Below are 14,318 nucleotides of genomic sequence, written 5' to 3'. Positions count from 1 at the left end.
CAGATGTGTTGTGCGTAAGGGAAGTCCATTTAGTTAAAATCTCCCTTGTGTGAGACATCAGGAAAGGCTTCTTCCAAACCATAAACTACAAGAGGAGCCTACAGATTATCTTGGACAAATATGGAAGGCATTGAGGTGCCCAGAGATGCAGTTAAACACCTACTTAGGAGTTAAACTCCCACTAGGAGATGTTCCCACTGGCTCCTAATTGTAGTGGGAAAGTCCTCTCTGACACTCACCTGAATTCCAGGATACTTGATTAAAAGTTCCAATCTGCTATTTCCTCTTTGCAATCAGGTGTTTCCAACAGTCCTGAATTCTCCCCTCCCAACCCCACTGCCTTCTATTTTTTTACAGAAACCACCACACACACAGAGGGCAAAGCACAGCAGGCCCCACCTCCCAACTCCCAGTTCCTTATTGGAAGCAATATTTGAAAAAGAGTTGTTGTGTACTGTGTTTTCATCCAGCCTAGGAGCCTGAGGTAGGGGACAGAAGAGAGAGTTAGTGTGAAATCCTCCTGCAAAAGCATTCAGTATCCATATGATTGCTATGAAACAAGCTCTATTTCTGCTGCTGATTTACATGCAAAATACGTAAGAAGTGAAGTAGGCCCTATAGCAAGTTTTAGTTTGTCCACACTGGAAATCGTATATAGGAGCAGTGGAAAGAGTTTAAAGAATCCTGGGTTAATTTTAGGTGTTGGGGTGAAAAGAAAGCTGTACATTTTCAAAACTCTTCCTCTTTCCAAGAGAGTGCTGGTATGGGCTATGACACCCAGAGTGAGGAGATCTTCCTTGCATCATCTTCAATTTAATGAATCTCCCGTAATTTATCTTTACAAACGGGACATAGTTCCCAAGCTGGCTATAAAAACTCAGTACAGTGGCAGTTTCTATACTCCAGTACAAAAATGCTCACAAGCAAAAATGACAGATTTGTCCCTTCCATCAAGATCATCTTAGCTGGGAAATGCTAGAATTCAGTTTTTAAAAAAATGGCCACATGCACTGCTCCTGTATCTCAGAGTCAGGTGGACAGAACTGGGACAGGGCCAAAAGAAAGTAATGAAAATGTTGCATTATGCTGAAATACTGTAATGAAAGAACAGAGAGAATTTAAATTTTTATTCCTTTCACCAGAAAATGAAAGTTTGAGGCCCTACAGGCAGCACATTAGTATGGCAGACCCTGTATGATCTTGTATGTTGAAAGAGGAGAAAAACACGACATCATCTTATCTCTATGGCTACGACCTAAATTTATTTAGGGGGAAATATCTATTAGTGAGTAACCTCCTAAGAGTCTCTACAGGCATTAAATGTCATTGGAATTACTAAATCTGTAATTTTTCCAATAACTTAATACTAAATGCAACAATCTAGGAAACTACAAACGCTGTGCGTGACACATTTTGCTCTGTGTTTTGCATTGCTATATGCTTGGACGCTAACTCAATGGAAGCCATCCAAAAGTTATTGAAAATACAAGCAGAAAAGTCAATGCAGTTGCTCGGATAAAGAGCATTCCCTCAAACACAACTGCCAGATTTAGAGACCCAAGAAGAGACTCTTTAGTCCCTCCCAAAGTGACGTATTGGTTTTGCCATGCCTGGAGGGAGGAATTAAAAAAAACCACATTAGGGAGCTAGTCCCAGGGTTTAGGAGGGGGAAGATGCAGAGGGCACTCTAAACATAAGGTGGGCACTGAGACCATTCATTGCAGGCTATTCCTCCCATCTCATAGATTGACAATAATCTGGAAACGTCTGAGCTATGAAAGAGAGAGGCCAAGGACTGAAACAAAATGTGCATGTGTGGGCTGCAGCTTGTAGATGTGATGATTTTATACCTTATTCAATCTATTTGATACTTTGAAGTATCAAAGCTAAAAGGTCTTTTGTTTTAAAGTAATTTTTTACTCATTTTAGGCAGCTGCTCTCAAAAGGGAAGCCATGTGAGGCCAAATTCACGTTAGTGGTCTCTTGCTGGTGAAATTGAGGAGCTGGAATCAAGTTTCAGCTGGTTTCAGAGGACTGCAGATTTTTTAGAGAGCTCTAAGAGATGAAGGGCTGAAGCCTCACACTGCTGAGGTGTAGGCTGAGAGAAATGAGAAGGAAAAGCACAGTTGACCTGGTAACCGTACTATGCATGTAGCACGTGTACAGAGCACCTCTCTATAGCCCTTCACTTAGATTAATTTTCAAGTGCTTTGAACAGTGCATCTGCTAGTACACACCAGTAGAGCATAAAGGCTTGACAGTCAGCATTAAACATTTGGGTCAGATTTGGCATAACCTGAATAACCATCTCTCAAAAATTTTTCTTACAATCAAAGGGGAGTTTGGTACCTTGTTGCAGTCCCAGCAGAACTTGCTTTCATAGCACAGTTTTACCAGGATGCTGAATACAGCCTCAGCCTCTTAGCTGGTCAAGCTGGAGCCATGCTTCCAAGAAGAGGAGCCTGCAGCATGCATGCAGCATGCAGTAATGCATCAGACTTGTGTCCCTGGGTGAAATGCCTTAGAAATTTCGAATTGGTTTGATTCCACATGTAGTTTTGAAAGTCATTCCCAAAATATCCAGCCAACCTCTTATTTGCTTCAAGCATAAATTGGGTGGAATTTGACACTCCTTCTTTGCTTGCTCACTCAAATAAAACAAAAAAATTCTAAACTGCATTTCAGGGTATGAGACCTCTGAAAATGACCTGAATTAATCTGCAATAGGTGAGCAGTCAGGTATTGCGTGTTACAACATTTCATCACTATTACTCTTGGGTGTCCAAAAGATAAAAACCGTGCTTCCTTGCTCCCTGATCTAGGGAATATGAATAGAATATCTTATGCTCCACTGTCTTACAGTCCCAACCGTCGAAATAATATTAACACCTCTTACTGGGAATACTTATGTTTAAGTCAGAAGGTCTACTCATGGTAAAAACTGCTTGTAAGATGAAGCCCTACAAAAAGTACAGAGAAAGGACCACAGATGTTGGTAACACACCTCTGCTGCCTTTCAGTGCGCACAGAGGGTAATGTTAAACACCCTCCTTAATTGGCCAATTATACTTAAGTTCCATTTATAAATGGTTTAGAAAGAATTAATAAATAGTAAAAACACGCTACAAACATGAGAAGTAAATGTTAATGGTGCTAATTAGCTTTCTCAATATGTACCCTCTCAGCAAGCTTTTGCTGTAGTCTGTAGTGATCTATTACAATGTTTTTATTAAGTAATTTATTAGCAAAATATTCTCCTTCTGTCAAGTATTTATAAATGGAACTTTAATTTGAAGCGTGACTGCATTCCTAGTTGTACCTATATCGCCTTTATTGAAAATAAAGAGCTTTGAAGATCTATCTGTCTCTAGGGCTATCTGTTCACCTCTTACAAAAACATACACTAAAAAGATAGGGAATACCCAGCTTTTTTTTTAATAACATGGATGGGAGTCAACTTCATCTTAAAAAAAAAAGAAAAAAGGATCAATTAAGATCAAAATTAACTGGAGGGTACCAAACAGATACAAAAAGCGCTAAATGGAGAAGAGGGTTTCACTCTCAGAAGGTGTCCTGGTACCTGCAAGTGTCTGAGGATAGTTCTCTGTGCCCACAGACATTGAAACTGAGAGACAAACAAGAGAACAAAAAAGAACCCAGAAGTAAATTATATGGAGTGTGACTCCAACATAGAAGCACACAAACACACACAAAAGCACCAAAAATGCTTCTTCCCACATCTCTCTCTCTCTCTCCCCCTGCCGTAAAGCCTCCTCATTCACTGAAGTATATCAGTCTGTATTGTCTTTGTAAACTGCAAATGAAAAGGTTCTCTACAAGATACACAAGTCCCGTAACAGGAATAATCCAAAACTAGAGCTTACCCCAATGGATCAGCACTCGCCATCCTCGGAAAGGGAAAATGAAGAGAGAGGGAGAGAGAGAAAGAAAGAGGGAGGGATGTGGAGGCAGGTGGAGAGAAGAGTAGGAAAAGCAGAGTGAAATACTGTTCGGAGAACTGAACGGTCATAATTATTGCCACCGGTGCCCATGTCTTCAGAGACCAGGAACACTAGGGGGACAGTTTCATTTACCAGAAGATAACTTTTGTCCTGCTCACAATAGTGCAGACATATCCAACGTTGACACTGGGGAATAAGGAGAGGGACATACTAAGGCTGTAAAAAGTAACTCCCAGCCAAATCCCAATAAAAGCAGTCAGCAGAGCAACGGGGTTCTTGCTGCATCTCTTTTCTGCCTCTTACATAAGGCACAATTATATCAGACTGTTATCAAGGAAATTGTTCTTTTTGTCCCCAGTTTGCTCAGTGTAAGTGTCCCTCTGTCCCCCAAGCTGGCCTGGTAAGAAGTACTTTTTTTGCCACAAATGAACTGTGAAATGTATTGGTTATTAAAGCATGCATTTCTGAGCCAGCTTGGGAGCCCAGGGTACAAGATTGTAGCTCAAGCTGTGAATCGGCTTTGATACTGGCTTATTAATCATGATGGTCTTATAGTCAGGATTCAGATCAGCTAGAACATACCAGCTCAGCAACCCAGCACTTATCTCTGTGGATGCCATCTTGTGCTCCAGGATCTCATTTTTCATTTAAAATAAATTCAGTCTCTGGGTCTTAAAGGTTGCAAAGAAAATCTTTCAAATGTGAATGGAGAATAAATCAATGCTGTGCTGAAAACAGTCTGAAACAGCAACTCTAAAAGCAGAATGGATCTCTGGAATTTTGACTTTGAAGCCTAGTGACAATCAAAAACTTCAGTATTCTTAATTTTTCACGACTAAAGAAAGCATTCAAAATTGAAAAGAATAGTCAGGTTATTAAGTTTTCAGGGGGTCAGGTAAGCAAACTCAGGAAAGAGTCACCACCTTTTCACATTAAGAAAGATTAGATTAGATCAGAAATACAAAAAAATAATCTGGGGTGTTATTAAGCCAAATTATTCTCAAGTTGGATGCAGTGCTTTTTTTTGCTCTCTGTCCCTTTCTCTCTCTCATCCTTGCCATTTTCAATAACAGGCTCCCAAGCTGCCAAAGTTACCTCCGGCTGGGTGAGGAAAATCCATTCTCCACAAGACGGTCACCAACAGAAATGCCAAATTTAATATATGCCCAGCAGATTTCACAGTTTACTGCTCAGTGCACTAGCCATGCTTCCGGTTACATCAACACTGCAAATGTTGCGCTGGGCAACCCAAGGCAGTTTTGAGAAAAGTTAAAATTAAAACATAGTTAGAATAGAAAGAAAAAGCTGTTGTGCTACGCATTGATAGAGAAGTGGAAAGAAGCATTACAGTAAGTTCTTTTTCATGTGTTTGAGTGACACTCCGTTTGTATTTCAGCCTGGAGTGCAAACTTGGGTAAGATCTAATTCATATATATACAAATACATATATATGTATATATTTAGGGACAAACGCTGTCCTCAATTGTACCCGTACAAATCTATCTACAGTGATGTAACTGAGAAGAGCAAATTGACACTCATCGTATATTGGAACGCTTGTGTATATTTATACAGAAAATACACCCATATTCACACATGCAGAATATTAAAATGTAAATAGAATGGGTGCTGGAAGATTGATTAATTTTTCTTTCAAGTCATTTTCCCAACAGGGAAGGCACTGAAGAGGTTAACAAAGAGAATGGAAAGCAAATTGACAATAGGGAAAAGGAAGAGGGAAATGCAGTTGAAAAAAAATGAACAATCCCAGGACACAATAGACCCAGAAGCGCAGACATGTGCATTCCCTACAATACTGAAGCAAGTGAACTACGGAGCTGCAGCAACCCAGATACAGAAGAAGAGAAGCACTGAAAAAGGGGGTGAAAGAGAAAGTCAGAAAGAAAGAAAAAGAAAAGAAAGGGACAGTGGCCTCAGCTACTAAGACAACCATGTGCATCTAGAGGGAAGGGACCCTTAAAGATGCAGTATTCCTTTAAAAAAAGACATCATAAAGTTGGATAATTAAACACTGGCCAAAAATTTAATGGCCACCATGATTAGCTGGCCCCATTTTGCTGGGGTTCTCTTTGCTGCCTATCCCTTTCTTTCATGTGGCTGTGCACAGATCCAGAATCCAGGTCCTCTCACTTTCCCATCACTGAGGTCCTTTGTCCTAACTCAGAAGTGGGAGGGAAGTAAGACCACAGCGAATGTGATCCTCCAAAAATCAGCCTGGTCCTTCACTGAGAAGGACCCTGAGTGATCCTCATGCAGATCCCTAACCTTCTCCTCCTGTACTCTGAAAAATATCACATTTGAGAGGGAACACAAAATCCCCATGTGTATTTAAGAAATTCCCCCAGCAGCTACTGAAGGGTCATTTCCTCTGCTCCTAACACAGCTGTAGCAGCTGCTAGAGAAGGACAGAGGGACAATAAATGGTGCTGGGAACATCTGCTGAAAGACCCTTCTGTCACAGATAAAATTTCTGTACTTCTCTTACCGGACCTGAATTTTAATTATGGTGGAAAAGCTCATCTTTGGAGTAGTTTCAGACTAACTTTTAATGCAAGAAATGCCACATGTTCAAGAACAGAACTTATGTAGAGGGGGAATTGGAGAAAGGAACAGGAATTTCCATGTCTATGGTAACAGTCCAGGAAAGCCCAGCCACTAAAGACTGTATAACCACTACTTCTTTGTGGCTCTGAAACTTAGAGGTTTCTAACAGTTCGGGTCCAATGCTTGTTCCTACCTTGGCATCTTAAAGAGAGTGAGGCACAATCTCTCCTGCAGATGCATGATGTTCTTCATTGTGGCAGGTTCAAGACTTGAAACACTGCCCGCAAAGGACTGCCTCAGCCTGCAAAAGGCCAAAACAGGGGCTGTCCCTCACACATTCTGCAAGTCTCCTCAGGCTTAAAGGCCACATTTACCTTTAAATAGAAAGGTTTCTATTAAAAGGGGAAATGGAAAAAAGAATGGTTTGCCAAGTCCATAGGTTCCTTTAAGGAACCCACTGCTTCCCCCTTTTTGAATCATATGGAACACTCCTAGCCTTAGGGTAAGCTAAGTGTTTGTCCAAAATGCATACAGATTACATTTTGATGAAAAATTATCCACTAGCATGCCACCTTTTAACATTAGAAAAAATTCTCTTCCTCTGAGACTGAAATTTTAGGAACAACATGTCCACCTTCGCAAAAGTCTAAACTTTGTTTTTTGTTCATGGATCCACATAAGTCCACTTAAATGCCCTAAATCTGGTGGCCTGCATGTCTTCCATCACGCCTCTATTCACAGTTGGGAGTTACGCTTTCTGTTATTCTTCACCATCTGTCACTTGAACTGTTAGATTGAAAGAATCCTCCAAAAAACTCTATCTTCGATCATTTTTCTTCCTCTTGTGTTCCCTGATGCAGCCAGGGTAATCTCAAGAAGTTCGTCTCTTACCTACAGGCACATAATATTTTGCTCTGTCAGACAAGATTTCCAAAGTTTCCTACCACCGTTGTCACTGACTCAGTTGTGCTGTTGTTTCTAGTGCTGGGAGTGGAACACTCTGGGCTTTCCTAGTGTTTTATATTCCAATCCTTCCCAAAGAAGTCTTAGAAAATACATCTTCTACCCTGGGCATCCTCACTCATGGCAGAATTGAACCAGAAGTAGCAGTAGGATGAAATTTTAGTGAGGAAAACATTGGTACAGTCACAAGCTGCATTGGGGATAGCCTCAAATGAATGGTACTGTACAAAAATATATGTAGTGTGGGGCTGTAAGCATCCCACCCTCTTTGTTTCTCTCTAAAGAGAGAACAGCTATGTCCCCACACAGAGAAGGTAAGTACTGCATCTTTAAGGTCTCAGCAGTGAGGTAGAGGAGAGGAACATATTGTCAGTGTTTATACCTTTCTTCTTTGTTGAATTTGGGATTGGCTTCAGAGATATCCAGGCTTTTACTGAACATTGTTTTACTATGGCAGGAACAAAGCAAGAAAACAGAGTTACTAGTGTGGACATTTATAAAAGAGAGTCACCTGAAGCAATGCTGGACACCCAGCCCCCCAACCCATCCTCCCCTTTTTGAGCAATGCTCTGAAAAATCTTTCTTTTACTTTCCAGCTATGCCTCAAACCTAGACAGTGCTGAAGTTCATTATCTCCCCCTGACTTCTGAGGTCTAAGATGACTTTCCCCATACATACTTGTAAAACCTGCTCTCCTTTATCCAGCTGAAAACCCAAATACCATCTACTTTGTCACACTGTCCTGGGAAAACAGAACATGCCTGAAGGCACAAATTGCAAAGTGCTCATTACTCAGGCTTTTCCAGAAGACCTTAACACTAAGCACTATCTGAGAAAAGGTTAAAATCAGACCACAGAGTCTCTTAGAGGAACAGTAATCCATTTTGTATTCTAATTTGTAGGGTCCACTACCACTTACTACCAACTCTCTTCACTATACTCAGTGTATAGAGAAATGCCCTTCTTTATCATCTTGGGTCTGAATCCCTGAAGCTTAGAAGCAAAATTCCCTACTCTTTGCTAAAGGGGCAGCTCTCTGTAATGTTTCATTGGTAATATGCTTCACTGTTTCACAGAACACTGCTTCCTAATGTTAGCTGATCTTTCATACAAGCTATCCACTTCAATAACCAGAAGAAAATGAATAGATGATGAAGCCCATTTTAGAACATTTTTTGGACTCTCACAGCAGAGCTGCTGAACATTTCTGGCGTATCCCCAATGGATTCTAGCTCCCATGGAATTCTTCCTAGTCCGTGTGATTTTGGCACAAGGGACAAATTAGCTGGTGTTAAACTAAGCTCAGAACCTACCCCTTTTCTTTTGACATTTCAATGAAATACCAGATAGTCTGAGAGGTGTAGATACCACAACAGCGGAAGCAATTAAGATATTATTATGAACCTGTTTAGTTGACAACTAGCAGGGAAAACGAAGAATTAACAAAACTTAAGTGACCAGTTTTAGGGTGGCTGATGTTTGTGCATACTAACTTTGCCTTATGCAAAGACCCAATGGAGAACACTTGGACAGGTCAGCACAAGCATTTCAAGGAGTTTGTAAGCTCAACAAGCAGGCTTTGTGCTGAGTTGCCCTCCTCCATTACCCAAAACTAAGTCACTGAAGGACTATGTTTTTCACTTAATACCTTCTCAGACTGTACTGTTGAAGGCTGCCAAGTTTCAAATCTCAATGGAAAGATATGCCCTTAAACAAACCAAGACCAGACACTTGTAGGGTCCCCACATGGTTACCAGAAGCGCAGTTCATCACACAGACACATAAACCAGAGGTTATAACATAAATCCCCTTTATGCAAGCAAACATCTGTTTACTACTGGGAAAGAGGACAATAGGAGTAACTAAATCACAAGACACATGGGTGTGTTCTGCCCACTGGTTGTAAGAGTATCTCTGCCAGCTCAGGAAAGAAGCAATGGCTCTGTGTGTCCGGATGTTTACACAAGTCATTTGTGTGTAAACAGGAGATCTGTCTCCATGGTCCACCTCCCTGTCTTCCTAGTATTGTAGGATAAAAGCACTGAATAGTCATTTGTTGAGTCCAAAAAATGATATTCTTGAAAAAACATCCACCTCTGGGATCTATGCCCTACTGCTGTAAAATCCACTGTCAGTGGGTCATTTCACAGAATATAATATGCGACTAGCCATTCAAAATCCCCCACTCTTGTTGGAAGGCACTTGTAATTTTGTTACTGACTGTTCTGACAGATGGTGCCCCATCAGGAATGCATCGTCCCCAGACAATCCCCATGCAGTGGTGTTCGTTAATGAACCCAGTTCACATTATAAACGACTCTGCTGCCAGCAACACAAAATGTGCCGTTGTCATCTGTGGATGTGGATGTTATGAATTATGGAAGCTCACACATGGAGTAAAATAACATCTTCCCTTTAACCCCTTCCAAAACAAGCACTACCAAGCCCATCATCATCAATCATGGTGTTATTACACCCCTTCCTCCACCCTTAATCACACCTTTATGTCCAGCCCTGAGTTGTGGTATGCGTTGTGCTATATCTCTTTCATGCCTCACAGGTTTCGCTTCCTCCTTAAGCCAAAGCCCTTCTTTACTAATACGTAGCCTGGATATGTCCCTACTCTGAATTAATTTCAGACCTTTTGACTTCAACTGTTCCCTCATGTGCAGAATTGAGTGTGACATTTAAAAGCCAACGAAATACTTTGGACAGCAAGACACAGCTTTGCGTCTTCAGATTTTTGAATCCAAAGTCAAAGCTGAGAGCTGGAAGAGAAGGTGGCAGCTCTCAGAAAACTTCAGGATCAATCTAACACCTCCTATTTGTTCCACCCAGTTGGACACTTACTATAAACAGCTGCGGAGTGCTGCGACTCACAGGCAGCCTTGGGGTGGGGGAAAATGATTCACCTTTGTCTGGCTCTGGGAGCTTCATGGCCCATGCAGCTACCAGGTACCAGATTAAACACTGCAAGCTGAATAAGGAGTGACCAACCGTTTGTCAGTGTTGTGTTCATCCTTATCACTTTGAGGCCTATAAGGAACACTGAGCACACCCTGTCCTGAACATTTCCTTTGCCCAGACCTCACATCAAAGCAAACCACACATTCAAGGCAGGTTTCCAACCTACACTACAATGAAAAATCTTTATGGCAGTGTATCTCAAGACCACTTATCCAGTCTGGAATAAGTCCTAGCAGATTCTGGAAATCACCACTTTTTCCTCACTGTAGTTTGAACTGTAACAGTTGCCAGCAAGACTTTCCAGCAATTCTAGGGGCCTCTGGACATGAAATTATTTCATGTTCTTCATCCAGTTCTCAGTCAGTAAAGGGAGTTTCAGGCCACAGCAGGCTCTTTTTGAGCAGATCTTAACAGCTGAAGAAAAAAATCATGTCATAAAGCTGCAACAGCAGTTACAGCATCATCAGCATACGTATATGTGAAGTGTCCTTTTATATTGATTTATGCAAGTGTGAATTCAAATGTACGTGCTTCCTTTTAGGTTAGTCATAGGGACTGAGGAAGCAACTTCCATGGTTCACATAAGTGAACACAGTTCACTTATGCTCCAAGAACCTGCCTTGAGGAGACACCATTTTCCTCTGCTGTTTCTCCGACAAGACTGATGCTTTCTTTGATAGAAAAGAGGCAAAATTATACATATACCATCACTTTACGGGCACATGGTAATTTATGCGGGTCAGATACATGCTGGCTCTGACAGCACATTTTAGAGGCATTTACAGATGCCTGGACAGGGCTTTCCAGATTCAAGCTGTTCTGATGACATGGAGGGTGGGGTTCATCTCATTTAACTTCACAGGTGCCCAAAAGCTAGGCACCTAATCCAAGATAGTCATCTAGATTCCTATTGTGGGCTATGGAAACAGAGAGGAACAACCCATTTATCCCATCTAAGATTGATGGTACAGAGGACATATGTATCTGAGACCTTCCAAAGCCGTCGTCTGTTCCCATTGCCTAGAGTGACAGCCTGTATCACAAGCTTAGACTGAATGCCTATATTCTCGACAATTAAAAAGAGGTGAGATTAATCTTGCCCAGAGGACGTGGAGGTTTCCTGAGCAATAGCTGCAAGCGAACAGAACCCTTAAGTCCCTGGCAGGACTTCTGGTCCTGTGTGCATAAGCGCTGCTGGCTGCCAGATCGTGTTGCAAATGTGCTTGGAAGTTGCAATGAGTGCTGGTGCAAATAGAAAGGCTCCACAGCTCTTTCGCATGTATAACATAAAAGCGGGTAGCAAACCCAGACAAGCAGGACTCCTGGGTAAAGGAGAGACCCACCTCTGTCCATGTTGTGCCATTTCAATAGCTCTGCGAGCAGGGACTGGAGAACCGCCGTCTGTCACACTGAGAACCTCCATCGACTTCCTTTCTGGCCGCCGCTTCCCATGCCTGTTCAGCATTGGGGAGTCCACACGCTTCCTGGGGGGATCTTTATGAAAAGAGAATGCTGTCAGCTGAATTCGGCTGCTACTTACCTCACACAAGTCGGTTAAATCCTCTCTCAACAATCTCACTCTCACACCTCCCCTACAGAGATAGATATCTTCATGATGGAGAAGAACATTTGCAGTCTCTCCCTTCTCACAAATTTGCGAACATTAAGACAAAAGTTGCAATCCATTTACAGAGAGAAGGAGCACCGCTAGTGCCCTGATGTACGAGCACTGTAAAATAAAGGTACAACTATAGCATAGCTTGCAGAAATTACCTTACAAAGCTGATAACAGTAATAACAAGATGACAGCACGGGCTATAGCACAAGCTGTTAGCCAGAGTATAAGCCATCTAGGGATCCTGTGTATGTACTCAGGTTGCTAGAGCTTGCCTTCGATGTCCCTGCTAGCTAGATTAAATGTGACACAGGGACATGAGTACACTCTGGACTCAGAATTGCATTCTTCTCTGAAAACATACCCTCTTTTTGCATCGTTAAGATTAGATTTCATGTTTTCCCTGCTGCTTTATATTCTTCATCCTTCAGCATTACAAATTAAACATAGTTGTCTACCTGAGATGAATCTCCAATGAGAGCTACTAAAATTTATCTCAGAGGTCATAGTACAGCTTTTACTGCTATAGTAACTGAAGTGCTTTACACTTTTTATTGTGTAACATTTCTATGAGGTATTTGAAGTGCTACTTTCACTTTGCAGAGTGAAAACTGAGGTATAAGAATGAGATATTTAAAGGCAATCGTTCCTAAAGGTGCTGACAAACATTTGCTGAGGTTCAGAGGAGCACCTAAATTGCTCTGAAAAGAATCTTTAGATACCGAACTACATCACAGAAGGTGATTGCCAAACCATACACATCTCTGTGGTGAAGTGGGGAACCAAATGCAGACCTGCTGAGATGTTTTATCACTAACATCTCTCATGGCATCCAAACAGTAAAAAGGAGGAAGGCAGAAAAAAAATACAGAAGGATTTTCTTTTCTTTGGTTGGGCTGTTTCTGTTCCCTGCCTCTATTTATACACACATTTTTAGTTTTAGTGGGAGTGACCACCTGTAAAAAAGGCATCCTTCACTCCTGCAGTTAGAAAGAAGCTCACAGTGCCCAGCCCCTAAGTCTTCTTCCTCTGCCAGGATTCCTTTGTAAAACCAGAAATATCACATTTGACAATTCTACACTTACTGCCTAGTCTGGTGGTCTTATTTTTATTATCCTGCCCGCCTCACACCCCCCATCTACTTGCTTGTTTCTTCTCTCTCTCACATCACGTGTTTTAGAACAAGATCCCTTTAAGGCAGGGCTTATTCTTGAAACAATGAGCATGAGCAAAGACAGCTCAAATGCAAATGGGCTAGTGATAACAACTGACCCTATTACTGTATAGTCCAAGTATTCTTTGTATTAATAGTAATAATGTTCCTGTTAAAAAATAATTAGAAAAAAGGCAGTTGTATCTCACTCCATTTCAAACTATGTCCAGTAATAAAAAGGTAGTAGAAAATACTAGTAGGGGCAATGACCTCCGGATTAGGAAAAATATATAGTGTATAAAGTTGAGGGAAAATTAAAGGGAGATAAACCTAGTAAAGCAGTTACACTGGGCGACTTCAGCTGCACATGTGTAAGTGGTGAAAACTAAGCTGGGACAAGGTTTAGACATTTCGAACTCCTGCTTCTTCAAACAAGTTCAAAGAATGAGAAAGGATTCATCCCACAGGACAACTGCTGGTATCCGAAGTGTGACTAGAGCCGAGTAACATACATAAAGACCATGTAGATAAGTTTGGTATCAACAACAGAGAGTTGATACAACTTTTGCAGAGGGATTTCAGACATTAGAAAGGAAGGTGGAAGACTACAGTTTAAAAAAAGGAAAAAGAAGGAAGATGAAGAAAGCAGCTAAAATCAAAAGAATGGAGATGAGTAAGCTCAAACTGCATCAGTGTTAGTTAACAGAGTCTAAACAAGAAAGATGGAAAAAGGCAAGAAAAACATTTTATGAACAGATATTTTAAAAGGCAATTTGATCCAAGGATGTTTGAAACAGAAGACTTTAGCAAATGGAAATTCATCTGAGTGACGCTTACAAAAGTGACAGTCCAAATAGAAGGTGGACATTAAAAGACAGAGAAGAAGAAATTTGAAGAGGAATTAGTTGAAGACTTGAATAACAATGTTTTGCTATTAAAAGAGAAACAGAAAGCTTGAGGGAAGGACAGTAGCCAGAGGAACCATGAGGGAATCAACACAAAAATTAAGGAGGAGAAGGGATATCGCTAACAAGCTAATGGTTCTTTCGTATCAGTCCTTGCTACTCAAGATGCTGGAAGATATTTCCAATCT

The 14,318-nt window shown here is 41.2% G+C and overlaps 1 protein-coding gene across 2 annotated transcripts in view; it reads right to left on the bottom strand.

Annotated features, from left to right (window-relative positions):
- BRSK2 (BR serine/threonine kinase 2) overlaps window positions 1–14,318 on the bottom strand; it is a 321,648-nt gene that overhangs the window by 36,772 nt on the left and 270,558 nt on the right. For both annotated transcript variants that reach the window (XM_082000492.1, XM_082000493.1), the window contains exon 12: window positions 11,801–11,951. In XM_082000492.1, coding sequence (XP_081856618.1) covers window positions 11,801–11,951 — 151 coding nt within the window. The remainder of the gene's footprint in view (window positions 1–11,800; window positions 11,952–14,318) is intronic.

This window comes from Phaethon aethereus (assembly GCF_964289735.1).
Source record: "Phaethon aethereus genome assembly, chromosome: 5".
NCBI lineage: Eukaryota > Metazoa > Chordata > Aves > Phaethontiformes > Phaethontidae > Phaethon > Phaethon aethereus.
The sequence above is the reverse complement of the archived record's forward strand: the minus strand, read 5'-3'. Positions and strand labels throughout refer to the sequence as shown.